This window comes from Trichosurus vulpecula, chromosome 7 (assembly GCF_011100635.1).
Source record: "Trichosurus vulpecula isolate mTriVul1 chromosome 7, mTriVul1.pri, whole genome shotgun sequence".
Classification (NCBI taxonomy): domain Eukaryota; kingdom Metazoa; phylum Chordata; class Mammalia; order Diprotodontia; family Phalangeridae; genus Trichosurus; species Trichosurus vulpecula.
Genome location: NC_050579.1, coordinates 23,027,190 through 23,053,174, shown reverse-complemented (window position 1 = coordinate 23,053,174; position 25,985 = coordinate 23,027,190). Strand labels below are relative to the sequence as shown.

Genomic DNA, 25,985 nt, shown 5'->3' with positions numbered 1-25,985 from the left:
AGTCCTCTCACAAACCTGGCCAACATGCTCTGGAGGCCATTAGATTGGACAGCTTTCCTCCCTAAAATGTGCCCAGAATTGTGTGAAGGATACCACAGACCAGGGTGGAAGAGAGCCAGGCATCTGCTTCTTCCTATGACCTGGGCGCTCCCCTTCTCATAACATTGTTTCAGCCTTCTTAATGTCAGCGTCAAACTTGGGGCTCATATGCAGCTTGCAGTCCACTAAGACCCCCAGGGCCTTTCTTGCTAGAAGCTCAGCCAAGGAGAAGCTGAGAATTGTATTTCTTCCTGTTCATCCCAGGGTCTTAGGCACACAGTAGGTGCTCAGTCAACAGTTGTGGACTGATTGACTAGGCTGAGTCCCACGTGTGCCAGGACTGTCTGATTTATTAATGACTCATACAGAGCCCCTTGCAAGGCATTCCACAGAAAAGATGTGCCTAATAAACATCTTTAAAATAATAAATGTATAAAAATGTCAAATATCTTAAAATAACAAATGTGGAAAAGTAATAAAACAACAGATATCTTAAAAATGATGTATAAAAATAGCAAATATCTTAAAAACAATAAATGTGTAAAAATGATAAATACTATAACAATGCTGTCTGGAAAATACTAAATGAATAAAAATAAAAATTGTTGGTTGGTTGTTGTCTTTCATTCTCAAAGAGGACCAAGGTGACATCACTACACGAAAAGAATAAAACAACAAGTATCTTAAAAATATCGCTGTATAAAATAACAAATGTCTTAAAGTAATAAATGCATAAAAATAAAGGAAAAGAAACCTCTTGTTACCCTGAGAAAGTATAGAAATCGTAATGATGGTTGATAATTGTTCAGTGCCTTAAAACTCTTAGAGCACTTTAGGAGACACAGTTTCACTGGAGTCTCAAGAGAACCCTGTAATACAGGCTGGTGCTATGATCTTCATTTTACAGATGGAGAAACTGAGGCAGACAGGGGTTTAAGTGACTTGCCCAGGGTCACACAGCTAGGAAGTGTCTAAGAGCGGGTTTGAACTCGGTCTTCCTGACTCCAGGCCTGGTGCTCTATCCATCGCCTCACCCTGCTGGCTGTGAAATGATGGGCTATGAAGAACCCAGAGAAGTACAGGAAGACTTCAGCGAACTGATGAAAAGTGAAGTAAGTAGAACCAGGAAAATAATATTCACAATAACAACAATGTAAATGGGTGGTGGGGGTGGGGGGGGGGAGGAAAGTGAACACTGGGTAATGAAAATGACCAGGTTTAGCCTAGTGAAGAGTTGAAAAATGGACCTCCTTCCCCCCCTAGCAGAGGTGGGGTGCCATGGGTGTGGAATACCGCATATACTGTCAGACATGTTTGCTTTTAAAATCTTTGTTATAAATGATGGCTTACTGAGAAGGAGAGGGGAAGGAATATATTCAGAGATCACAAATGGAACCCATGAAAGCAAGATAATGTTTAAAAAGAGGAGGGCACAGAAAAACCTAGAAGCAAGGTAAATACGGATCTGCTAAGGAATGGTTGGACAAACTAAGGCACAGGAACATAGAGGGATATGCCTGCGCTGTAAGAAATGACAAAATGGAGAATTCAGAGAATTGAGAGAGACTTGTTGGAACTCCCATGGGATGAAGAAGGCAGGACCAAGGGTCCAACATATACAATGAGTGTGAATAATAAATCAAAAGCAGCCGGGGGGGTGGGCTCTGACACATCCCAACAAACACTCTCAGGCTGCAGCAGGGATGCTGAAACACACCTCCCTCCTCTTAGCATAGAGATGGGGGACTACGGGTGTGAAATGCTGTATATACCATCGGATCAGGCCCATTCTGCTGTGCTGGTTGGCTCTGGAAAGTGATAGACTTTTTTCTCTGTTATAAGGGAGGGTTGGTAGGGCAGCAAGATGCACGAGACTGACAGCTGGCTTTGAGCCTTAGAGACCCGACTCCAAATTCTCTCTCTCTTTCTCTCTCTGTTGCACACACACACACACACACACACACACACACACACACAGAGGCTGTATGACCCTGGGTAACTCTCTTGACCCTAGGCAACTCTCTAAGCCTGTAAGCTGCAGAGAAGGTGCCAATTAGCATTCGTAGAGGGAGTTCCCTCACCTGGGAGCTCCCTATACCCGTGATACCACAAGTTCGGCCCCTCCCTGACAAGGGAGGGCTCAGTGGCTGAGGGGGAAGGCAGCCAGTGGTGGCAGTGGGCATGAAGGGGATGTGAATGAAAATGATATAAAAATAAAAGACAAGAATAAATTTTTTTTTCAAACACTATAGGAAACAACAGATATGATGAGACACTTGGAAACACTCAAAGATGTAAACTGAGGCAGTGCCAAAGAGGCAATTATACCCAATGACTACAGTGAGGAAAAGGGCAAGACCAGACTCCACCACAGGGGAAAGAGAATTTGCAGTTACAAAGAGTAAGCCCCGTGCCAAAGAAGAGATGGGAGAAAACACCTCCCCCAACCCTCTGCAGATCTGGGGGCAGGGTGGGGGGCCACGGGTGTGGAGAGTGGCATACAGGCAGATTTGTTTTGTTGCACTCTTTGGTTTTGCTGATTTTTTCCCCTCTTCTTTTAAAAAATATTCTTTGTTCTAATGGCTGGCTCTGGGCCAGGGGAAGGAAGGGGAGGGATACAGGGGGAAATCTGGATGATATAAAAACAAAAGATAGCAAGAAAATCACTTTTTAAAAAAAGCAGATTCCTTCTACCTACCCAAGGAAGGCTAGAGAGTCTGTGGCCCTGTCCTGGGTGGGGGACCTCTGGAGAGCCCCTTTTTCTTACCTTCCATCGTCTCGAGGATGTAGTTGGACTCCTCCGAGGGAAGGTGCCCGGTCACAGGGTCGTGCATTTCATCAGAGGTGGGTGAAGGGTCTGTAAATGCCACCCCCCCAAATGACAAGGTGGTCTCTGCTTTCCCTCCTTCTCTCCCCCTCCCCCTGCCCAGGGGGCCTGGGATAGAGCAGCCTCCTTGCAGTATAAAGGACAGTTCCTCTGCAGAGCATCCAGGAGACACGGAAGTCTGCTAGCCCCACTAAGACATTCCCCGCCTTTTCTCCATTCTGTGTACCCCGTCCCAACTCCCACAATGCCAGGCCCTTAGGGAAAGCCTGGGGACTAGAGAATTATAGTGAGCACTCTGGCCAGAAACAAAGCACAAGCTAGGAGCGGTCTCTAGGCTCACCCCACCTCTGGACCTTGCCTGGACTGGGAAGACTTTTGGGGGCCTACAGAGGAAATTATTTCTGACTGCCCTGTTTCCCCTTTCTTGGCCCCTTCCTGGGTGACACCCTGCATTGTGCCCAGGCCCCTCCTGCTGCCCAGCTTGGGAAGGGAGTATATGATGACTACCACTAATAATGATGGGCCTCCACTGAGGCCCAAGGGACAGACGGGGCACGTGCCCTGTCCCAGGGCCTTGAGGAACACCATGCTTCCCTAAAAGAGCTCAGCCAGGCTGGCCAGGAGATGCTGCAGTGTGGGGGGCCTTCCCTGAGAGCTGGAGGACAGAGACTCAATCTGGCCTCCAGTTAGACTGCAGGTGGACAGGTTAAACCCTGTACCTTCCCCCAGGCTTTGTGGCTGCCAAGATGGACAGGGGACCCAGCCAGTGACTTCTGAGTCCTAGCTCCCAGTGGCCCCTGCTCAGCTGACCTTTGCCCCTTACCTGGGACAGTGACCTGAATGATGTCTAGATCATCTGGCTCAATTTTGATATGCCTCAGTCCGCTCAGCTCCCCTGAGGTCCCTGAAGAAAAGAGGGTATGCTCAGAGGAGGGATGATGTTGCTGGACAGTGGGATCCACTGTTAACATCCAGAGAGGAAGGTGAGGCTGGCCCTGAGGGGGCTCAGGGAGACCAATGCTACCTCCCAGTCTTGGAATTCCCGCCTCTGCCGAAGGCTGCACCAGATTCTTACTGGGGTTCTTCCAGCTCTAAATCTATGGTCCTGTGACTGACTATGGGAAGAGACCTCATCTAGTCCAACGTCACTTTGCAGATGAGGAAACTGAGTCCCAGGGAGAAATGACTTGCCCAAGGTCATACACATAGTAAGGTCAGAGGAGAGGTCTGAAGCCGGGTCATCTGATGCTAGATTCAGCCCTTTCCCTGCTGTTCCATACTCTCTCCCAGCTTGGGGCCAGAGCTCTCTCTACTGAGGGACACGGGGATCAGTGCGAGTCTTAAGCCTTCACTGACTAACCCTTTAGAGTCGTAGGTCAGGACTGTTAGGGGTCATTTAGTGTGACCCTTTTATGAAAAGGAGGGAGGAGGAATTTCAGATGTCCTGAGATTTTAAGAGGTTCTGTCAGGAGTGAGAGTGCGGAAGGGTTACGTGTGTGGGGCTGGTTCTAGAGACTATGAGCCTCTTAGAATGCCCCTGCCCTGCTTGGGATTCTCCTCCGGATTATGCCATGGTTGGGGGCTGGGAGAGTGTCCCAGAAGTAGAGAGAGTGGCCAAGTGGCAGACTCCATATTGAGAGGGCAATAACCCCAGGCTCTGGGTGAGAAGGATCTGAGTGCACAGGTTTCAGGTGTCTGCCTTGGGAGGGGGGTTCCCATCATCCCATGATGGTGCCGGAGCTGTGGGTGCTCCCTGAGGATGCTGGCCCAGGCCCAAGCCATCCTTCTCCCTTCCATCCCCACCCCACCCAGACACCAAGGGGTCGTCCCAGCTCCATACCTGGCTCGCAGTCTTCGGCTATGCTGCATTTGTCCAACCTGAGAACAGAATGGGGAGCACGTCAATGATGACAGGTCATGGCTGGAGTCATTGTCAGAACAGCAGAGAGTACCAACTCTCCAGCCTGACCTTCCAGGCCCACAAAAGCCTGGCTTCAACATCCTTCTCTAACTTTAACTCATACTGTAGCCAAGCTGGTCTTCTCTCTGCCCTCCATATGTGTCATGCTCATTCCCCCCCTCCAGGTCTTTGCTCAGACTGTGTTCCCCTCCGTACCTCCCATTTCCTTCTCTTTTCTTTGCCTGCTGAATCTTGCTGGGACTGGAGCCGGAGACTCAAAATATTCAGACTAAAAAAGAATCTTAGGGCTCACTGAATCTAATCTCTTCAATTTACAGAATAGCTAAGATAGATACAGCATTTTAAGTTCCACCAAGCATTTTGAATATATTTGATCCTTGCGACAACAACCCTGTGAGATTATGACATTAGCATTCACATAAAACTTTCAAGGTTTGCAAAGGAGTTTAAAAATAGAATTTCATTTGAGTTTCACTACTACCCCCATTTCACAGATAAGAAAACTGAGGGTGAGAGAACACCAGTGACTTGACCAGGGTCACACAGCTTTGGAGTGAGGGATGCAGATTTCAAACTGTTCTACTGATGCCAAGCCCAGTGCTCTAACCACTGCACCACTCTGGGCCATGGAGGAGGCCCAGAACTGAGTGTCCAAGGTCACACAGAAGTGCCCCTTCCTACGGGAGCTTCCTATAGCAGCTCTATCCTACTCCCTTCACAGACTTTGTTCTCAAGCAGCGGACCTCGAGTCAGGAAGGTCTGAGTTCAAATCACCTTCACACACTTAACTAGCTGTATGACCCCGGGCACGTAATTTAACTTCTGCCTGCCTCAGTTTCTCCATCAGTAAAAATGGGGATTATAATAGCACCTACCTCCCAGGGTTGTTGCAAGGCTCAAAATAGATATTGGCCCGGCCCTTTGCAAATAGAAATACTAGTTATGATGATGATGACGATGATTATGAACATGAGCTTGTGACCCTAAGTCCACAGAAGAGGCTTATCGCCACAGTCTGGAGCGTGGGACTGACCTCACTCAGCCAGACTATAAACTTTCTGAAAACTGAAACTACTTCCAAATGTTTCGTACACTCGCCCCTACACCCAGTGCAAATCTAAATATTCATTGTTGTCGTGACATCATTTGGAGTTTTCTTGGCAGAGATGCTGGAGCGGTTTGCCATTTCCTTCTCCAGCTCATTTGACAGATGAGGAAACTGAGGCAAGCATGGTGAAGTGACTCGCCCAGGGTCACATAGCTACTAAGGATCTGAGGTCAAATTTGAACTCAGGTCCTTTGAACTCTATCCACTGAGCCACCCAGCTGCCCCTAGTTTGATCTTCATGTACTACTTTAGTTTTTTTGGTTGTCGAGTCTTACTCCTGACTCACAATGAGCATGCAGGCTACAAAAACCCATAGAAGTTTTTACACAAACTATCACCTAGCCGTGCCTGATCTATCTTGGAACAAAGATTTTTTTAAACCTAAGCACGGTAGTTAAATTGATCCCTATAAAATGTCATCTTATTAGATGAAACCTGCTGAAATCTCTGGGATCCCAACTCTCATTGACCCTTTTAGATATCCCTCCCAGCTCTGTTTCATATGCAAAGAATGCCTTTTATGTCTGTAACGAAATGATTGGGGCTGGGAACAGAGCCTTGTAGCTCATGACTAAAGACCAATTTATCGATAGTTTTGGGTGCAGCCACACAAGATGCTTTGACGTAGACAACACTGCTTGGTCTAATCACCTTGTTACAACAGACAAAAGGGTTAGTCTGGCATGAGGTGGCCATGCTAGCTCCCAGAAGCCACCCCCTTCCCTGCCTCAGCGCTCACAGGATCTAGGGACATGATCCACCATCCTCGAAGTCTGCTTGGAATTGGTGCTGGCACCATCTTCTTGCTCTTTTCAAGGATCAAGGCAACACCTCTCAGTCTCTGGTCTTGCCTGTCTCCTCAATCTTCCTGCCTTCCCCCAGCCCTCCAGGCTCCTGACTGACCAGTCCTCTCTGCCATCTTTGGTGGAATTCTTCCAAGCTGGGAAATCTGACCTTAGTCAAAGCAGCCATGTGCTCCTCTGCTATCTGCTCCCCAATGTGGGGCTTTCATTTCCCCTTGCCTATCTGTGTTCTGATCTTTCCAGGCTGAAGGACATTTTCCTTGATAGGGAAGATGGAGTTGTGAAGGGCTGTTTATTCTATTGACCACTGTCTTTGTCTAAACCACCTTGAGCAGTACATTTACTCCCTCCCTTGTTATTCCTACTGTGAAAATAGGCTTAGCCTTTAAAAAGAAATTTCTTTTGGGGTACTTAGCTTGTTTTCTAAATTCATTTCCTTTTCTATCTCAGACTTCCTAATAATATTATTGTTTAAAAATAAACTAAAATTTTATTCTAAATTTAACCAATATCAAAAAAGAAATTTCCTTTATCTTGCCCTACAAGAAAGGAAGGGAAAAGGGGATGAGAGGAGAGGGGGGTGATAGAGGGGAGGGCTGACTGGGGATCAGGGCAACCAGAATATATGCCATCTTGGAGTGGGGGGGAGGGTAGAAATGGGGAGAAAATTTGTAATTCAAACTGTTGTGAAAATCAATGCTGAAAACCAAATATGTTAAATAAATAAATTTAAATTAAAAAAAAAAGAAATTTCCATTTACAAAACAGAACAGAAAAAAAGGATTATGTATGAAACTGAGAGTCCGTATTATGTACAGCAGGTCTGTCCAAAATATGCATGCGGGCCGCAGTGTGATTTTATGCGGCCCGCCTGTGGGTTTTAATTTTCACGAGCAAAAAAATAAAATAATAATTTGCATGGAATGCACATTAGATTTTTAAATTCCATCACTAATAAATAATCTCATTGATGTTAGTTTTCTTCAGTGTTTCTAAGCAGTATTACAGATGGAACATATCACATGGAATTTTCAATCGATCTGAGGGATGCATTCTGTCTGTACAATGCAGACTAGTCAGTATGCACCTACCTTTATACTGTTGTGTTGTGGCTTTGTTGTTTTGTATTTGCTTTTGCGCTTCGTGCCTTCGCATGTCATGTTGATGACATGCGTTCCCCTACTTTCTATTAGTGTACTGTATTTTTTTATTCTGGGTGTGGCCCTCGAATAACTAACCTGAGGTTGGACAGCCCTGGTGTACAGCTTGCTTTTCAAAAAAGTATATAATAGGGGCAGCTAGGTGGCGCAGTGGTCCTGGAGTCAGGAAGACCTGAGTTCAAATTTGACCTCAGACACTTACTAGCTGTGTGACCCTGGGCAAGCGACTTCATCCTGTTTGCTTCAGTTTCCTCATCTGTAAAATGAGTTGGAAGGGCAGCTAGGTGGCACAGTGGATAGAGCACTGGCCCTGGAGTCATGAGGACCTTAGTTCAAATCCAACCTCAGACACTTACTAAATGTGTGACTCTGAGCAAGTCACTTAACGCTGATTGCCTCAAAAAAAAAAAAAAGAGCTGGAGAAGGAAACGGCGAAACCACTCCAGTATCTTTGCCAAGAAAACCCCAAATGAGTTATGAAGAGTTGGATATAACTGAAGTGACTGATATAGGGACATAATCACTGTCTTAGAAGAAGACAGATCCCAGGTAAAATCCCACCTCCTACAGGAAGCCTTTCCTGATCCCTCTTAATGCTAATGCTTAATGTTGATTTTCTCTCATTTATCCTGTCTATATCTTATTTGAACATAGTTGTTTGCATGTTTTCTCCCCAGTGGACTATAAGCTTCTTGAGGGTTGAGACTGTCTTTTATGTTCAGTTTTTTTTTTGGTAACTTCAAGGCTTTGCACAATGCCTGGTACAAATGAATGCTTGCTGACTGGCTTTTTCTGTTTCCTCCCAGAGAGTGGAACCAGAGCCAAGAGCTAGAAGTCCCTGGGGATGCTGATTTCAGCTCAATCTAAAGATGATCCTTCTCACATATTTTATGTCATACATTATTTCAAGGGTGACAATGTCACAGCACTAAGCTTCCTCAGTGAATCTCACACACAGCACTAAGCTTCCTCGGTGAATCTCACACACAGCACTAAGCTTCCTCGGTGTAAGTCACCCACAGCACTAAGCTTCCTCGGTGAAATTCACACACAGCACTAAGCTTCCTCGGTGAATCTCACACACAGCACTAAGCTTCCTCGGTGAATCTCACACACAGCACTAAGCTTCCTCGGTGTAAGTCACACACAGCACTAAGCTTCCTCGGTGAAATTCACACACAGCACTAAGCTTCCTCCGTGAATCTCACACACAGCACTAAGCTTGCTCAGTGAAATTCACACACAGCACTAAGCTTCCTCGGTGAAATTCACACACAGCACTAAGCTTGCTCAGTGAAATTCACACACAGCACTAAGCTTCCTCGGTGAAATTCACACACAGCACTAAGCTTCCTCGGTGAAATTCACACACAGCACTAATCTTCCTCGGTGAATCTCACACACAGCACTAAGCTTCCTTGGTGTAAGTCACACACAGCACTAAGCTTCCTCGGTGAAATTCACACACAGCATGAAAGAGGTCACTTTTACCAACTGAATTAGCAAAGGCCCCCAATCAGCAGCTAGGAAAATAAAATCGATGCCCAAATGAGATCAGAAAATGTTCTATGTGAATATCACTTATAATAAATAGCATTTCTATAGGGCTTTAAGGTTTGCAAAGTGCTTTACAAATGTTATTCATTTTATCCTCACAACAACCTTGAGAAGTAGGTGCTTTGATTATCCCTGTTTTATGATAATAATAATAGCTATGCAGTCCCTACTATGTGCTGGGCCCTGTGCTAAGTACTTTACAATGATAATCTCATTTGATCTTCATGACAGCCTAGGAAGTAGGTGCTATTATTGTCTCCATTTTATAATAATTATAATAATACCAACAACAACAATGTTTATATAGGACCTACTATGTACCAGACCTTGTACTAAGTGCTTTACAAATGTTATCCCATTTTATTTTCACAAGAACCCTGGGAAGTAGGTGCTATTATTAGCCCCATTTTATAATAATAACAATATTTATATAGCACCTACTATGTGTCACATGCTAAGCATGTTACAATTATTATCTCATTTGATCCTCACAATGACCCTGGGAAGTAAGTGCTATTATTATCCCTATTTTATAATAATATTTTATTAATAGTAATTACAATATTATAATTATAGTAAAATATAATATCATATATTATAATAATAACATTTATATAGAACCTATTATGTGCTTTACAATTATTATTTACAATTATCTCATTTAAGTCTCAAAACACCTCTTGAAGGTAGGTGCTATTATTGTCCCCACTTTATAATAATATTTTATTAATAATAAAATATAATATTATAATACAATGTTTTATAATATATAATAATATAACAACATTTATAATAACATTTATATAGCACCTACTATGTGCAAGGCCCTAAGTGCTTTGCAATTATTATCTCATGTAAGTCTCAAAACAACCTTGGAGGTAGATGCTATTATTACCTCGATTTTATAATAACGCTAACGATGACATTTATGTAGTACCTACTCTGTACCAGTCACTGTGTTAAGCGCTTTACAGTTATCATCTCATCTGAGCCTCAAAACAGCTCTGGGAGGTAGATGCTATTATTGTCCCCATTTTACAGATGAGGAAAGTAAGGCAAACAAAGAGTAAGTGGCTCGCACAGGGTCACATGGCTACTAAATGTCTGCAGCCAGATTTGAACTTAAAAACCTCTTGATTCCAGGTACAGGGATCTACCCACTATGCTAGCTGGCTATACTTATTATCACTAATGATAATTAATATCATTCCTATTGATAAATAAAACCATCAAGAACTAGCTATGCAGGAATTGTGGGTGTTTTGATGAAAATGTAGGAAGGGTTTTGCAGACAGTTTTTGTTTTTTGTCTTTTTTTGCTGCAGATCACACAATTATGGTCTTGCAGCTGACTGACATGAATAGAGAATACCAGATTCCTTTGTGGTTGCTGTTTATTGATTTTCAGAAAGCATTTGGCCAAGTACAGAAAAATGCAGCCTTGAAGTAGTCTCTCCTCAGGCAAGGTGTCAAAAATTATACATGATTCTGTGGCAGAAGTAACTACCAAAATAACTTTGTGCGTGAAGCAACACCAGGAGGTGTGAAACAGAAAGCTTTATGTTTATCGCAGGTTCTCACCAACATCATGAAGATATCCTGGGTAAAGCCCAAACAAAAGAAAATGTTCCTAATTGATGTTCAAGCTCTCTAATGCTCCTGTTTACAGAAGATATAGCCATAGGTTCATGGAGCCCTGGAACACAGAGGAAGCCTCCTCACAACAGTGTGAAAGAGATTGGTTTAACCATCCATATGAAGAAAACAAAGTGGATGAAAACCACACATAGATTATGACATATAGCTGAAGGGGAAGATATCATCAATATGTCATGTCATATGATGGTCAGATGAAGGAGTTGGGTTCAAATCCTACCTCTAACACTCACTGCCTGTAGGACCTTGAACAGGTCTCAACCTCTCTGGGTCCCATTTTCCTTATCTGTACAGTATGGGGGTTGGACTAGATGGTTTTGGAGGTCCCTGCCAGATCTGGAGCTACAAAACTACAATCTTATGATACTCCCTGGACATCAGTTTAATAAATGGAAAATGAGCAGGTTGGACCAGATGGCCTGAGGTCCTTTCTAGCTCTTGAGCTGGGACCTGAAGTTGAAGAAAAGAAGATTTAGTTTTGGCTTCCATTTATATGTTGACGTCCCATTAGATACATTAGCTTCCCAGGCTCCCAACCTTTTCCATTCCCATGATGTCCGCCTTCATTTCATTCCATCCTCGATCTCATTATCATTGTCAGCATTCCATCCCTCCCAATCCCTAACTCCGAAATTGGATCAGTCTTCAACTGGGCCATAACCTTCTCTTCTTCCCTCTCTCCCTGCCCCTCATTCCTTCTAAACCCATCATCCACCCTCCTTGAAGCTGCCCACTTATTGCTTTCCCAGGTTGACCATCAACCCTGCTTTGTCCTCCCTTTTCCCCCTTCAAAATCCTAGTTCAGCTTTCAATGGGATCCCATTGGTCTTTCCTGTTGACTTCTTGGCCTTTCCCAAACCCAGTCTTAGATCATTACCGCCACCCGCCTTCTCTGCTCCTGCTTGTGTGTCAGAATACTGCCACATGGACTGTATCCACCACAAATTCGTGATTCAAACTCAGTGGGGAGCCTCCCCAATCTATGCAAAAGAACCATGGAGGTCTGCCCTGGTCATCTGTTGACTATGCTCCCCACTGGACTATTTCAACTATCACTTATACTGCTTTCTGCCCCACCCCTATCACTAGTTAACCTTGTCTCACTCTTGATGGTCCTCCATCAAGGGATTTCTCTCTTCCCTGATTCCATGCTTCAAATCACTTCAAAAGCAGCAGCTCCCATTCTCTCATCCTTTGCCCTAGCCCTCCTAAATTCTCCCCCAAAACAGGCTGTGGCCATCTTTGGTCCCTGGCTCCTCATTTCATAATCCTCCCAGTCCTTCCCACCAGAAGAGTCTGTGTGTGTGATTGGTACTAACTGGCCTCTTAAGTTCCTTCCAGTTTTGGTGTGTATGTGTGTGTGGGGGGGTATATTGGGGGCCAAGGAGCCTTGGCAGATTTGGCCACAAGACTATTTATTGATTGTCCACAGACCAGGCCTAAATCTAGCCAGAGGCTTTCACTTCAATGGATGTCTACTCTCAAGACCCCCAAGGACTAGGACTCAGATCCACAGTCCCATCAAAGCCAGAGAGAGAAGGGAGGAAGAGAATGTGCAGGCCAAGGGCCACTGACCTTACCTGGCTTGTGACGTCCCAGCCAGATCGAGGACGACCATCCGTGGGGCTTCTGCTGAGGTGTCCTCGGATGGACTGGCCGGCTCCAGCTTGGTGGGGTCTTTGGTAAATTTGCTTCCTGTCAACAGGAGAAAATGAGATGTGAACCCACAGACAGCTGTGCTCTGTCCAGTTGTGAATCCTCCTCAGTTCCTGCCTCTCTCTTCTGGGTCAAGGCCCAAGACATGAATTGTGAGCAAGGAGGTTGAGAGACCACCTTCAGAGCATGCGCCCAGGGGCAGTGGAAGGGAAGACTTTGGTGCCTTAACTATTGACTTCCAGATCCTGTTCTCGTACAAGATAATCAGCCCACCTTGATGACTATGGGGTTGTGTTTATATGGTGGGGGAGAGGAGGGTTTCTGAGCCAGAAACAAATGCCCCGTAACCCTGCTCCTTCCTCACACTTCTTGCTAACTCTCAGTATGGGTGTGGTGGGGGGAGCATGCCCAGGGCCGGTCCCCTGGGAGAATTCATTCCTTCTATTAAAGGTCCATTGAGGGTGGCAGGGGAACCCAGGCCCCTGCACTGAAGGAGATGGATGTCTGTAGCGTACAAATGATGAATGGTCTGTTTGCAGCTTTGTGAACACATCTTTTCTTGTCAGCCGGACTGTAAGCTCCTTAAGGGCAGGAAGTGAGGCTCTGGCCAAGTATCACCAAGCACACAGTAGGTGCTCAATGCTCGCTGAATCTAATTAATTCATCTGAATCTCTCCTAGAAGGAGTCCAGCCTCGTTCTGCCTTTCCAAGGGCCCTTGGGACCCACAGGGAAAGACAGAATACTAACAGTGATAATAATAATGCTGGGAAATAGACTTTTGATTTCATTGGTATAAGGGACTCACTGTTTGGCACCTTCTCTGAGAGAACTGTTCTGAGCACTTGGAGCCTAAGTGACTTGTCCAGGGTCACACAGCTGGTGACTCTTGAAACCAGGCCTTCCTGATTCCAAGGCTAGACCACTAACCATTAGGATACACAGCCTCTGGTATTTAGTTTCAGAGTAGGAATTTAATCAGGTTGGTTTTGGTTTGGTTGTTGAAGGAGGCTCTGGGAACCTTCCTCCTTCCTTCACCTCCTGTTTCTGTATCTTTAATTGGGTTAAGTTCCTAAAATTATTCTAAAACTAAATATGAGAGGCTGTGCAGTATAATGGTTAGAGGGACCAATGCTATAGGGAACTTCCTGGATGAGGAAACTCCCAGTGCCAAGGCTGGCAGTCATCTTCTCTAGTCTGAGACGAGATGCGCTCAGAGCCTTGGGGAGTCTTGCTTTGCCCAGCCATGGTGTGTCATAGGCAGGACTTGAACCTGGGTCTTCCTGGCTTGGTGGACAGCTCTATCAATGTTATTCAGGCTCCTTCTCGATGATAATAACAATTGCTAACATTTACAAAGCACCCCAAGGTCCGCAAAGTGCTTTCCACGTATTTCGCTTGATCCTGAAAACAACTCTGTGAGGTAGGTGCTATTATCATCTGCATTTTACAGATAAGGAAGCCAAGATTGAGACAGCTAACGTGACTTGTCTGGGTCAGTCAGAGTCTGGGACAGCATTTGAACTCAGGTCTTCCAGACTCCAGTTACGATACTCTATCTTCTGTGCTGTCTGGCTGAATGCAGCCCTGGCTCCTCCAGTACTAAAGCCTTGGAGTCTCCAGGGGGAAAGTTCCCAGAGGGAAAGGGAACAGATCACCTTCAACAACTGCACCCAAAACAAGCTCTTCCCCACCGCCACCGATTCAACTAAATTCAACAAGCACCTACTATGCGCCAAGTGCTGTGCTAAGTGCCAGGGGTCAAAGGACAAAAATGAAAACTAGCATCTGCCTTCAAGGAGCTTATGTTAAGGTCCTTCCACACCTTTCCTTACCCAGCACTCCAGCTCTAGCTCTGCTGTGCCCTGTATAACATGGGAGCTGAAAAATACAGAGCCAAGAGAAGCCCCTTCCCCCCACTGTGGGGAGAAGGTACTTCCCCCTCCCTCCCCGTGTCTTTCATCATCCAATCACTTTAAAGACCCTCGCCTACCCCCACGCCTGAGCCCCAGGAACCAAGGTGAGGCCCTGTCCTGAGCCCCGGCCACAGGAATGGCTCTGTGTTACCAGCTTAGCTTTAGAACACAAAGTGCCAATACGTACCTGTAAAGATTCTCTCGTCAAACATCCTGGGGAGAGCAAAAAAGGAGAAGGTGAATATATCTAAGAACACTGGGGGATTCTCCTTGTTCCTGTCTCCTGCCCCCCGTTCTCTCTCTCTCTCTCTCTCTCTCTCTCTCTCTCTCTCTGTCTCTCTCTTTCATACACTCGCGCGTGCACGCACACACACACACACACAGAGTCTCCTTTAAGGGTAAAAGATGACAAAGCTCGGCCAACTTTCCCTTCTTGGGTCTGCTTGTTACAGAGCTTCTTTCTCTTTAGTCCATACTTGGGTCACAAGGCACGAAGCCCACAGATCCCACCCGGCATTCCCTCGTCTCCATGAGTGGGGGTGACGGGTCCCACAGATGGCTCAGATGAACAGCCAATCCCAGACAATCTATCTGTGGTTTTGTGGTGCATTTAGAGATCATCTGGTGAAATGAGAGTCATTGGCATCAGGGAGGGGGGGATTCATAGATTCATAACATTTTATAATCTGTTAAAAAAAAAAAACAACCCAAACAACTCTGGCTCAAAAAGAAGGAAAAAAGGATGACTAATAGTCCGCACTTAGATACTGCTTATTGTCCTTTGCAGCAAATGTGTTAGGGAGATAATAGAACTGTTATCCCCCCATGAGGAAACTGGGACACAGGTTGCCTGGTCCACGTCGGTCAGTCACTTTTTCAGCCGTGTCTGACTCTTCGTGACCCCATTTTGGGTTTTCTAGGCAAAGATGCTGGAGCGGTTTGCCTTTTCCTTTTCCAGCTCATTTGATGGATGAGGAAACTGAGGCAGACAGGGTTATGTGACTTGTCCAGTGTCACATAGCTAGAAAGTGTCTGAGGCCAGATTTGAACTCAGGAAGATGAGTCTTCCTGACTATGCACTATGGCGCCACCTAGCGGCCCCTACACCTGGTCCATACCTGCCAGATAGGAATATGGGCCTTAAACTCTGTGGTGGCAGTGGGGGTGGGGTGAGGTTCCTTTCAGGTATGGGTTGGACTGAATAGCTACTGAGGCGCCTTCCAGCTCTGAAATTCTATCATCCTGGGAAGTGGCAGAGCTAGAGTTGGAACTCAGGTCCTCCCATTCCAAGTTCAATGCCCTCCTTGCCAGGCCACCATGATGGCTGATCCCGCGAGGTCCTTGAGGGCAGTGGGAATTCTATCTCTTTGCATAACACCCTGGTACATAAAAAGTGCCTAATAAATGCTTGCTAACTGATTTTGGTCTCCTTTCCAGCACTGCCTGTCCCAGGACCATGCACATAGCAGGACTCACAGTCAAGACTTGTTGGCTGTAACTGAAATAACCTGAGCAGGACCCACGTGGGAGGCAGGAGAGAAGGGCGAGGAAGGGGAAAAGAAAGTCGAGCCCAGCTCAGTAAAGGCGTGGTGAGAGCTGGAGAGGATGCTGAGAAGGGTAGCAGCTAACAGGATTCCAGGGCTGGGCCCACATAGGGAGGAAAGAGGCCAGGGGACTGTGGACGGACTCTAGGGAGAAGGTCCAGGTTGCAGAGATGCTGCTCAGGGGCAAGGGTGTGACTCCATCATTCCAAGAAACTTTCTAAAGTTCTTTAAGCTTTACAAAGCACTTGGCTTCTATTATCTCCTATGAGGCAGGCAGTACCAGAGTGCTGGCTTGGGGGTCAGAGGAGCTGGGTTCAAATCCTGGTCATGCTGTGTGACCCTGGGCTAGTCAATGAGTCTGGGCTGAAAGAAAAAAGACCTCTGAGATTCCTTACAGCCTTCCATGTTCCTACTGTCCCTAATTTACAGATGAGGAGAGGAGGGGGGTGAGAGAGAGAGAGAGAGAGAGATGGATGGGTTTGTTCCCCAAGTAGACCCTAGACTGAAGCTTGAGAGGGGTAAGTTTAGACGTAGCAAACTTGTGGGGTTCATGAAGCAGCTGGTGGCGCCATAGTGAACAGAGCTCTGGGCCGGTGTTAGGAAGACTCCTCTTCCTGAGTTCAAATTTGGCCTCAGACGCTTACTAGCTGTGTGACCTTGGACAAGTCACCCCACCCTGTTTGCCTCAGTTTCCTCATCTGTAAAATGAGCTGGAGAAGGAGATGGCACAAACCACCCCAGTATCTTGGCCAAGAAAACCCCAAATGGGGTCACAGAGAGTCAGACACGACTGAAAACGACCGTGCAACAAAAATGGAGAAAATATCTGCATTTAACTCATAGAGCTGTAGTGGAGATCCTAGGGAAGCCTCACTCAATCTCTCTGGCCTCAATTTCCTCGTCTGTAAAGTGAAAATAGTGCTGTCCGTAGCATTCAGCTCTCAGGATAGTTGTAAGGCCCAAATAAGACATGTGCTTTAACACACGAAGAATCTGTGACTTTGTTAGAACAGCTCCACTGTTCACAGCTTTGGGGCAGTCTTCATGAGCTCAGCTGAAACATCCAATCCCCTGACCTTAGCCTGGATAATAGGGTCAGGAATATCGAGCCGGAACAGACCTCCCGATCCCATGGTTTTACAGATAAAGAAACTGAAGCCCAGAAAAGTGAAGCGACTTGTCCAGTCATGCGGCTGGTAGGAATCAGAGGTGGGATTAGAAGCCAGGTCTTCTTTTCTCTAAGTCCGATGCTCTGACCATTATGACATGCTGCCTGGACCTTAGGTGGAGGGCACATAACCCGTGGCTAGGTCCGTGTGCCCCACCCTTCAGGACTCACTGGAATCTCTATCAGAGGCATCAGAGGGCGACTGTTTGTAAAGCGCTTAGCAGAGTATGTGGCATACAGTCGGTGATTAATGCTTATTCCTTCTCTTTAGAGGTGTACAGGTAGATGGCATTTCCTCACTGGGAGACTCCTATATCAGTGAATTCATAGCTTCTGTCCAAAAGAATATTGTTTCATTATTAGGACCCTTCAGGTCCTAACACAGAGCCCTGTACGTGGCAGGCATTGTTAAGATGGTAGTTAGGATTCCTTGGCTGGTTCTGAGCTGAGGATCTACTGGGTTGTCATGAGAAGGCTGCAAGGGACCTCAGGGGCCATTAAATACAACCTTCCCATTTTACAGGTGAGGAAACAGAGGCTTAGGGGAAATAAAGGGACTGAGCCAAAGTCACCCAGGTGGTAAATGACCGAGACAGAATTTGAAACCAGGGTCTTTGACCACAGCACTGTTTTTACTGTACAGTTAGGAGGCCAGTCACCCTCTAAAGCTCTGGTCACCCCTGACCGTGGAGCTCTAGGAGGCTTTGGCTGCTGCTCCAAAAGGCCGAGCAAAATCAATCATTTCAAGGGAAGTATGCAAACATTTAGAGAGTGCAGGGGAAGAAGCTGGCCTTTGAACATCCTACAAAGTGCCCGCCCTGCCTGTCTGTACACAGGAGGCCTCCCCTCCTCCCAACCAGGGGCCCAGGGGCCGCTTTGTTCCCCGACAACATCCATCTGCGGACACTTGATTAAATAGAAAAGCGCCAACCCAGGAAGAGACTCACAAGCAGAACTGGTTTTCTTTCTGGGTACTCTGCTCAGCGCCCTCCCACCCAGGACCGAAGGCCTCCCAGAGCCGACTGGCCTTTCTATTATTTGCATGCTGATTAATTTATCAACAGGCACCAGGGATGGGGAGAATCCACCAATACCCAGCTCACAGGGGCCCCCTTCTACTCTGTCACTGAAGGAAAGGGGGAGTGGAGGGGGAAGGCTGACCCAGCACAGGGCTGGGGTATGGAGGAGAGGAGATGGGACCCGGGAGATAGGGGAGGCTTCACACCTCGGATCTGAGGAAGGGTGTTAGGTGCATGGCCAGGGTAGACGTCGTTGATCCCAGGCTCGCAGATTTAGAGCCAGAAGGAAGCTCAGGGCAGAGAATCATTTTACGGATGAGGAAACTGAGGCCCAGAGCCAAAGCTAGTGTCTGAGAAGGGACTTGAACCTGGGCCTTTCTCACTCCAGCTCTAGCTCTCTATCTGCCACACCATGCAGGGAGTTCATTCCCCTGCCTCTAAGCAGGATGAGACCTAATTTGAAAGGTTGAATTTGGAGTCAAAGGATCTGGGTTCAAGTCTTGGCTTAGCCACTAACTAGCAGTGTGACCTTGGACAAGTCACCTAACCACCCCGAGTTTCAGTTTCTGCATCCATACAATGAAATCACTTCTAAAGGTCCCCTCTTTCTCTAGCTATGCCTGTGACTGTGACCTTGGGTAAATCACTTCATCTCAGAGTGAAGCAGCCTCCAGGTCCCTTCCAGACTAGATTTAGGAGTCCACGCTCACAACTTGCACGGGCCTCAGATCACTAACTGGGAAGAGGAGGGAGCTTGGGATATGGGATCTCAAAGGGCTTTTCTGTATGACCTAATCACAGACTGAGAATGCCACCTTTACTAGTAAACGGTTCAAAGGGCTCACAAGCAGCCAGTCAGTCAATGAACAATTAATAGGGATTAATTAAGTGCCTACTGTGTGCCGGACACTGTGTTAGGTGCTGGGGATACAAAAAGAATGAACCAATTTCTGCTCTCGGAATGAGGAAATTCTATTGAGGAAAAACCGTGTATATATGTGAGTATAAATAGAAGAAATAAAAAAAATAAAGAATATGAACTCCTTAGGGAGTTCTCTTGCTTAGCTCTTCATTAAATCTAATTGAAATCTTTCCAGTTACGGAATAGTCCGGGGTAATCTTTTCTATTGACCAGGATGACACAGAGAATTCCCAGTCTCCAGGAAATCCTGAGGCCCTTACTGAGAGCCTGAGAGAGCACCGGACGTCTCCAACAGGGGTAGGGGCAGGGGTCCTGTAGACCCCAAATGACCTCATTGTCTTTCCATCCCTCCTGACCAACCCCATTACTGCAGAGGGCAACACCATTCTCCTTCTGGCTCCCAACCTAGGAGTCATCCTGGACTCCTCACTATCTCTCACTCCCTCAGCCCCACCCTCCATCTAATCTGTTGCCAAAGCCTGTTGACCTTTACCTTCCTATCTCTTGAATACTTTCCTGTCCCTGTCCTGTTCATGGTGCAGGCCCCCTCACCACACACCTGGATTATTTCAATACCTGCCTCAGGTCTCTCCCCATTCCAGGTTGTTCTCCACTCAGCTGCCAAACCAATTTTCTTAAAGTATCTGACCATTTCACACACTCCCACCACCCCCTCACTCAACGATCCCCAATGGCTCCCAATCACCTCCAAGGTCAAATATGAGATACTCTGCTTGGCATTCAAAGCCCTTTATAAACAGGCTCCCCTCTGCCTTTCTGGTCTTAGACTTTGCTCCCCTCTTTGCACACTCAGTAACACCGGCCTCCTGGTTGTTCCTCGAACTAGAAACTCCTGACTCAGGTCCCTGCCTGGAATGCACTCCCTCCTCCCCTCCACCTCCTGTCTTCTCTGGCTTCCTGGAGTCTCAGCTCCATTCCCACCTTCTCAAAAAGGCTTTCCCAGGCCCCCTTCCATTTGAGATTACTCTGATTTACCTGCACGTATCTTGTTTATACACAGTTGTCTGCTGGTGGTCTCCCCATCACACAGTCAACTCCCTGAGGGCGGAGACTGTGTTTTGCCTTTTTCTGTATCAATAGGTGTTTAATAAATGCACGATGGACTGAAAGGCTGAAGACTTGCATTCTACTTTTGGCTTCCCTACCCACCAGCCTTGTGACTTTAAGCAAGACCCTTCCCCCACCCCCTCCTTCTTTATCTCAGTTTCTTTAATGATAAAATAAGTCAAATGAGGCCTTTCTTGACTCCAGCCCTTCTCAGTCCCCCACCCCCTAATTCTCTTTTTATTTCCTGTATTGACTTACCCAGAACTATGTCATCTCTCCTGCTAGAGGGCAGCGGCTGTCTCACTTTTATATTTGTATCTACATTGTAGAGCACATAGTAGGTGTTTAATAAATGCTTGTTAGTTGTTTGACTGAAAAGGTTAGCTTAAATCGGAGGTTCTTAACCTTTTGGCAGTCTGGCAGATGTCTATGAATTCCTCAGAACACTACTTTTAAATGCATATAATAGAATACGCCAAATGACAAAGGAAATCAGTTATGTTGAAATAGTGCTCTATTTTTAAGAACAAGTTCACGAAACCCGGATTGAGACCCCCTGACCTAGACAATCTCCGAGGTCTATTCACTAATACCTATCGGTCGTCCTTGGGTTTTCCTAACCCGTCTGAGGTGGGGGAAAACTAGGTTTTGGGATCTCTGTCTCTAAGGGTCGGAGGATGGCTGGGCAGAGTGAATGAATTCTGGGGGCTACCCAGTGATCAACCTTGACCAAGGGCCCTCAGGACCTACTCAGCTCTGAGGCCTCATGAGTCAGGTGTAGGAGCCCAGGGCAGCTAGAGGCATGTGTGGTATGGGGGCCTTCCTGTGTGGTATTATGTGAGGGCAATGGTGGGGCTTCTCCCCCAAATTAGGTAGGCGGTGTGGCATGGGGGAAAAGATCTTTGACTTTGACTAGAAACTCAGAGTGAGAGCTGGCAGAGACCTCAGAGAATACCTAGTCTGACAGAGAATACCAAGTCTGTAGATGAGAAAACCAAGTCCCAGAGGGAGCAAGAGATTCATCCGAAGTCACACATAGTAAACAGCAGAACCAAGATTCAAACCTAAGTCCTTTGATGCCAAATTCAGCACCCCTCCCACTGAACCAGGACATTGCCTTCCACGCCATGATGAGGAATTAAAAAATAAAATAAGCTAATTCTCTGGCCTAGGCTCCCTGCTCCAGCCCTGTGGCATCCCTGACGCACTTGGTACCTTTTGATAACAAAATGGATGCTGTGTCTCTCCTCCAGAATCCGCTTCAGCTTAGGAACGCCATAAGTGCAGGGCCGCTTGAAGGGGATTTTGTCCGGGATGCCCACGATCTCCACAGCCTCGGGGTCGCAAGCAATCTTCCTGTAGGGGACAGGGACCATGTGGTCCAAGCCCAGGGCTTCGGCTGAAAGGGGAACGGGAATCCATCAGTCCAAAAGCACTGGTTAAGCACCTACCTTGGGCCAGGTACTGGGTTAGCACAGGAGAATGAATATGGAGATGAAAACGAAATCGTGCCCGTCCTCGAGCAGCTGACATTCTATTGAAGGTTCAAATTTCATGGACCAGGTGGGTGGGGGTCCCAGTAACAGGGACACTGAGTTGCCCTCCTAAGGTCTATTTTCCAACAGAAAATTCCAGCACCTAGATCGAAGGCATGGGTGCCCACAAGCAGTTAAAACACGGCTGAGGTTCCCCCATGCCATCTTTGACTTCATACCGAGGACCCAGGCTTGGTTACCAATTTCCCTTCCTGACACCTGTAATCAAGGCTCTGGAACATAAATTAACAAATGATTAGCCTATATGACAGAGGCATAACTGGGGCCTTAATTCATTAATTTGATCCTTGTTTTTCCCCAGCTAGGATGTTAACGAGGAGTGAGCTCGGATTGCCCAGCTCAGAATTCTTCTTCAGACAGGATTGAGGACGCGTCCCTGAGGATGGTGGCAGGCCCCAGCTAGGATTGATCAAGACAAGAGCTCCTTCGCTTTCCCAGCCTGGGCCGGAATGTTCCGGAGGGGAAAAAAGGGCCACTTCCACTCTGGGGACCCACAAGGGCCTCATTAGCCATGCAGAGCTTCCTGCTCCAAGTTTCCCCGAGGCTCCTCAAATGAAATCCGGGACAGGAGACTGACACACACATTTGCATATGATATACCTCCATTGCATACGCTAACACAGACCCCAGGGTCTGTTTTCTGGGCATTTCAGGTAAGTCGGTTTAGGCCTCCCTTAGGGTCAGCACTGTCTCCATTTCTATTGGCTCATGCTCCCGGTCAGGGCACCAAGGTGCCCCCACTAGCTCAGGGTGGGGAACCTGCGGTCTGGAGGCCATATCTAGGTCCTCAGGTGCAGTGTGCTTGAGCCACATGTGGCCTCTAGGCCACAGGTTCCCCACCCCTACACTAGCTCCTAAGGGCAAAGAAGACAAAAAGGACCAGAAACCCTTGTGAAGGCTTGGGGCCGGACCTCTGTGTTAGGGGCTGAAGGTCATGGCAGGGTGGACGAGCCGTTCCTGTGGTCCCTCTCCACACAGCCGGCCTACCTACGTGCTTTTAGGATAGAGCCAACTCTGTTACCTAGCAGGCGTTCTTAACCTGGGGGCCATGAACCTGTGAAAAATGATACATATATATTTATTATATACACACTAATTTACTTACATACATAATTTATGTAAATATGTAACTCGCACATGTAATTTATTCTAATTGTGATTTTATTCTTCCGTCATTTTCAGTCGTGTCTGACTCTTTGTGGCCCCATTTGGAGTGTTCCTGGCTGAGACACTGGAGGGCTTTGCCATTTCCTTCCCCAGCTCATTTGACAGATGAGGAAACTGAGGCAAACAGGGTGAAGTGACTTGCCCAGGGCACACAGCCAGGAAGTGTCTGAGGCCGGATTTGAACTCAGGAAGATGAGTCTTCTTGGTTCTAGGCCTGGTGCTCTCTTCGCTGCACCACCTAGCTGTCCCATACATGACATTTTATATATGTATGTATATACACACTTACATGTATACGTGTGTGTACGTGTATACACACACACACACACACACACACACACACATATATATACATATATATACATGCACACATCACTGAATTTGAATATACAAGATAACTGGTTTCCTTTGTAACCCTATGCATTTTATGCACTTAAACCATTCTGAGAAGCAAGCCATAGGTTTCAGCAGACTGGTATAAAGGATTGGGGATTCCCCCAAAAGGTTATGAAGCCCCATGCTAGAGAAATGAGAGAAGCAGTGAGGACCAGGGGAGGACGAGGAGATCATTCCCAGCAATGAGATGAACACAGTGGATATGAAATCCTCTAAAATAATTTGCTTTGGCTTTCAAAGGCTATTTTTATTCTGAAATTTAAAAAATGGCCCTGGTGCATCTTGTGCAGCAGCCTAGGAGCCCTCTAGCCTATCTGCCTCCTTTATCTCTGTCTCTCCATTTGCCCAACCCTCCTGTTACTGTTCATCTGGCTCATGCTCTCTCTATAGAGTGGGCGAAGGGAATTTGGCGCTTTGGTTCCGGCATCCTTTGGAGCGAAAATACACAGAGGGAGTAGCAATGAAGACAGGTTTGAACCTCAGAGCACTACTTGATTTTCCCTCTCCCTCTGCAGTTCTTCCACTGAAATATTAAGAATCTACCCATTCCTCTGCCAGCACCTCTAGCCTGGGCTCTCAGTGCTGCATGGCTCTTGTTCCAAAGATGCCTGAATCCATCCATTCGGTCACTCACGCTGCTGCCAGATCATGCCTCAGGGGCTCCTGTGTGGATGGTGAGGGGGGTGCTCCAGCGCTACAGGAAAAGCCAGAGTCTTGTAGCTAAGAAGGCCATGGTTTGAATCTTGGCTTTGGAACTTATAAGCTGTGAGATTCTAGGCAAGTCCTATCACTTTTCTGGGCCCACTCGGTTTCCTCATCCTATAAAGGAGGGATGACGGCCATCCTTGGATTGCTGACCACACAGAGCTGTTGTAAGGATGGTGCTTTATAAACCTTAATTCTGCAACACTTTGGTGGAGCTATGATCTCATCAACGCAGCCGCCTCCTCCAATGGCTGGCATCATGATTTCAACATCATGGTTGCTCCCTTCAATGGTCTAGATTGTGTCCTAGCCACACGCCTGCCCATCCTGAGGGACACTTCTACTTCCTCCTGTAAGTCCTCCTCAGGGGACCCCAGCCACCTGCTCAGGGGTCTTCCCCTAGATCTCTTGGTGTTACTAGGATACCAAAGGAACATGGTCTATAGCCATAACCTATAGCTAATCCATGAGCTCCTCCAGTTCCATGGATGGTCTCCCCCTTTTCCTGTCCATCCATCTATCTCACTGACTGTAGCTTGCAGGGCACTTCTGGGTAAAATTATTTGCTGATGATGGGGGCAACCTATTTAATCCCCTCACATTTCTCCATTGATACTAGGGTGACAACAAATACCTTTAACTCTTCATAGACTATGGCCACAATTTATAGCTGTATCACACTGCCAAAAAAAATATTTTTGTTTAAAAAAAGATGCCTTCATTTCAGGGAGGTTAGCTTATCTTTGGGGTGGGGGGAGGGAAGGGAATAATCATTTATTAAATAACTGCTGTAAGCACTTTACAAATATTATCTCATTTGATCCTCAAAACAACCCTGGGAGACAGGCACTGTTATGAGCCCTATTTTACAGTGGAGAAACTGAGGCAAACAAAGGTTAAGTGACTTGCCCAGGGCCACACAACTGGTAAATAAATGTCTGAGGGTAGATTTGAACTTGGGTCTTCCTGACTCCAGGACCACCGTGCTCTCCATTGCACCACCTAAATTCCTCGTCGCTTCTTTAAAAGCTGTACAATTTCTGAACTATAATCCAGCACAGTGGCATAGCAGAAGGAGCTGGGGCTCTAGAAACAGAGAACCTGGGTTCAAATGCAGCTCTGCCACTCACTTACCTGCGTGACCTCGGATGAGCTGCTTGAACCCTCCAGGTCTCATCTATAAAATGAGGAGGTTGGATGAGGCAGCCTCTAAGGTCCTTCCAGTTCTGTGATCCTACTGTGTGACCTTGGACAAACCACTCTATCTCTGTGCCTCAGTTTCCCCTCTGTAAAATGAGAAGTTTGGACAAAAAGGCCCTTCCTGCTCTAGGTCTTTGAGCCTGGGAGTCTCCTAGGGTTCAGTCCGAGGTCCATCTGTAGCTTCCGTCCGAGAAAAAGTGGACCAGCAACATGGGTTTTCCATCCAATGGCGTCTCCTAGTCTTGCCTGACCTGAGTTTGCATTGTCTGTGTGCTTTGTCAGGCTAAATTCTTGCAGGTGAATATGGATCTTGCCGGGGAGGCTCTGCAACCTTCTCTGACCTGATCTAATGAGGGAATGTTCTCTGCATGTGGGAATGTGTCCCACCATCGATGGGAATCCCTTTCCCATTGAGCTCTGCTCCGGACACCATGATGGCAGCAGATGCCTGTGGGAAGCTGACTGCTTCAGGCCTCACCTGATAGAGCTTTAATAGCTCCCACGTATATGTTGCTTTAAGGTTTTACAAAGACCTTTATCAATGTTATCTTACTTGTTCTCCCCTCAAAGATTCTGCTGGGCAGGTGCTGTTATAATCAA

The 25,985-nt window shown here is 46.7% G+C and overlaps 1 protein-coding gene across 2 annotated transcripts in view; it reads right to left on the bottom strand.

Annotated features, from left to right (window-relative positions):
- GTF2IRD1 (GTF2I repeat domain containing 1) overlaps window positions 1-25,985 on the bottom strand; it is a 139,475-nt gene that overhangs the window by 80,158 nt on the left and 33,332 nt on the right. For both annotated transcript variants that reach the window (XM_036767163.1, XM_036767162.1), the window contains exons 9-14: window positions 21,577-21,760; window positions 14,828-14,853; window positions 12,651-12,765; window positions 4,707-4,744; window positions 3,690-3,770; window positions 2,807-2,896 (exon numbers count right to left, since the gene is read on the bottom strand). In XM_036767163.1, the coding sequence (XP_036623058.1) occupies window positions 2,807-2,896; window positions 3,690-3,770; window positions 4,707-4,744; window positions 12,651-12,765; window positions 14,828-14,853; window positions 21,577-21,760 (534 nt within the window). The remainder of the gene's footprint in view (window positions 1-2,806; window positions 2,897-3,689; window positions 3,771-4,706; window positions 4,745-12,650; window positions 12,766-14,827; window positions 14,854-21,576; window positions 21,761-25,985) is intronic.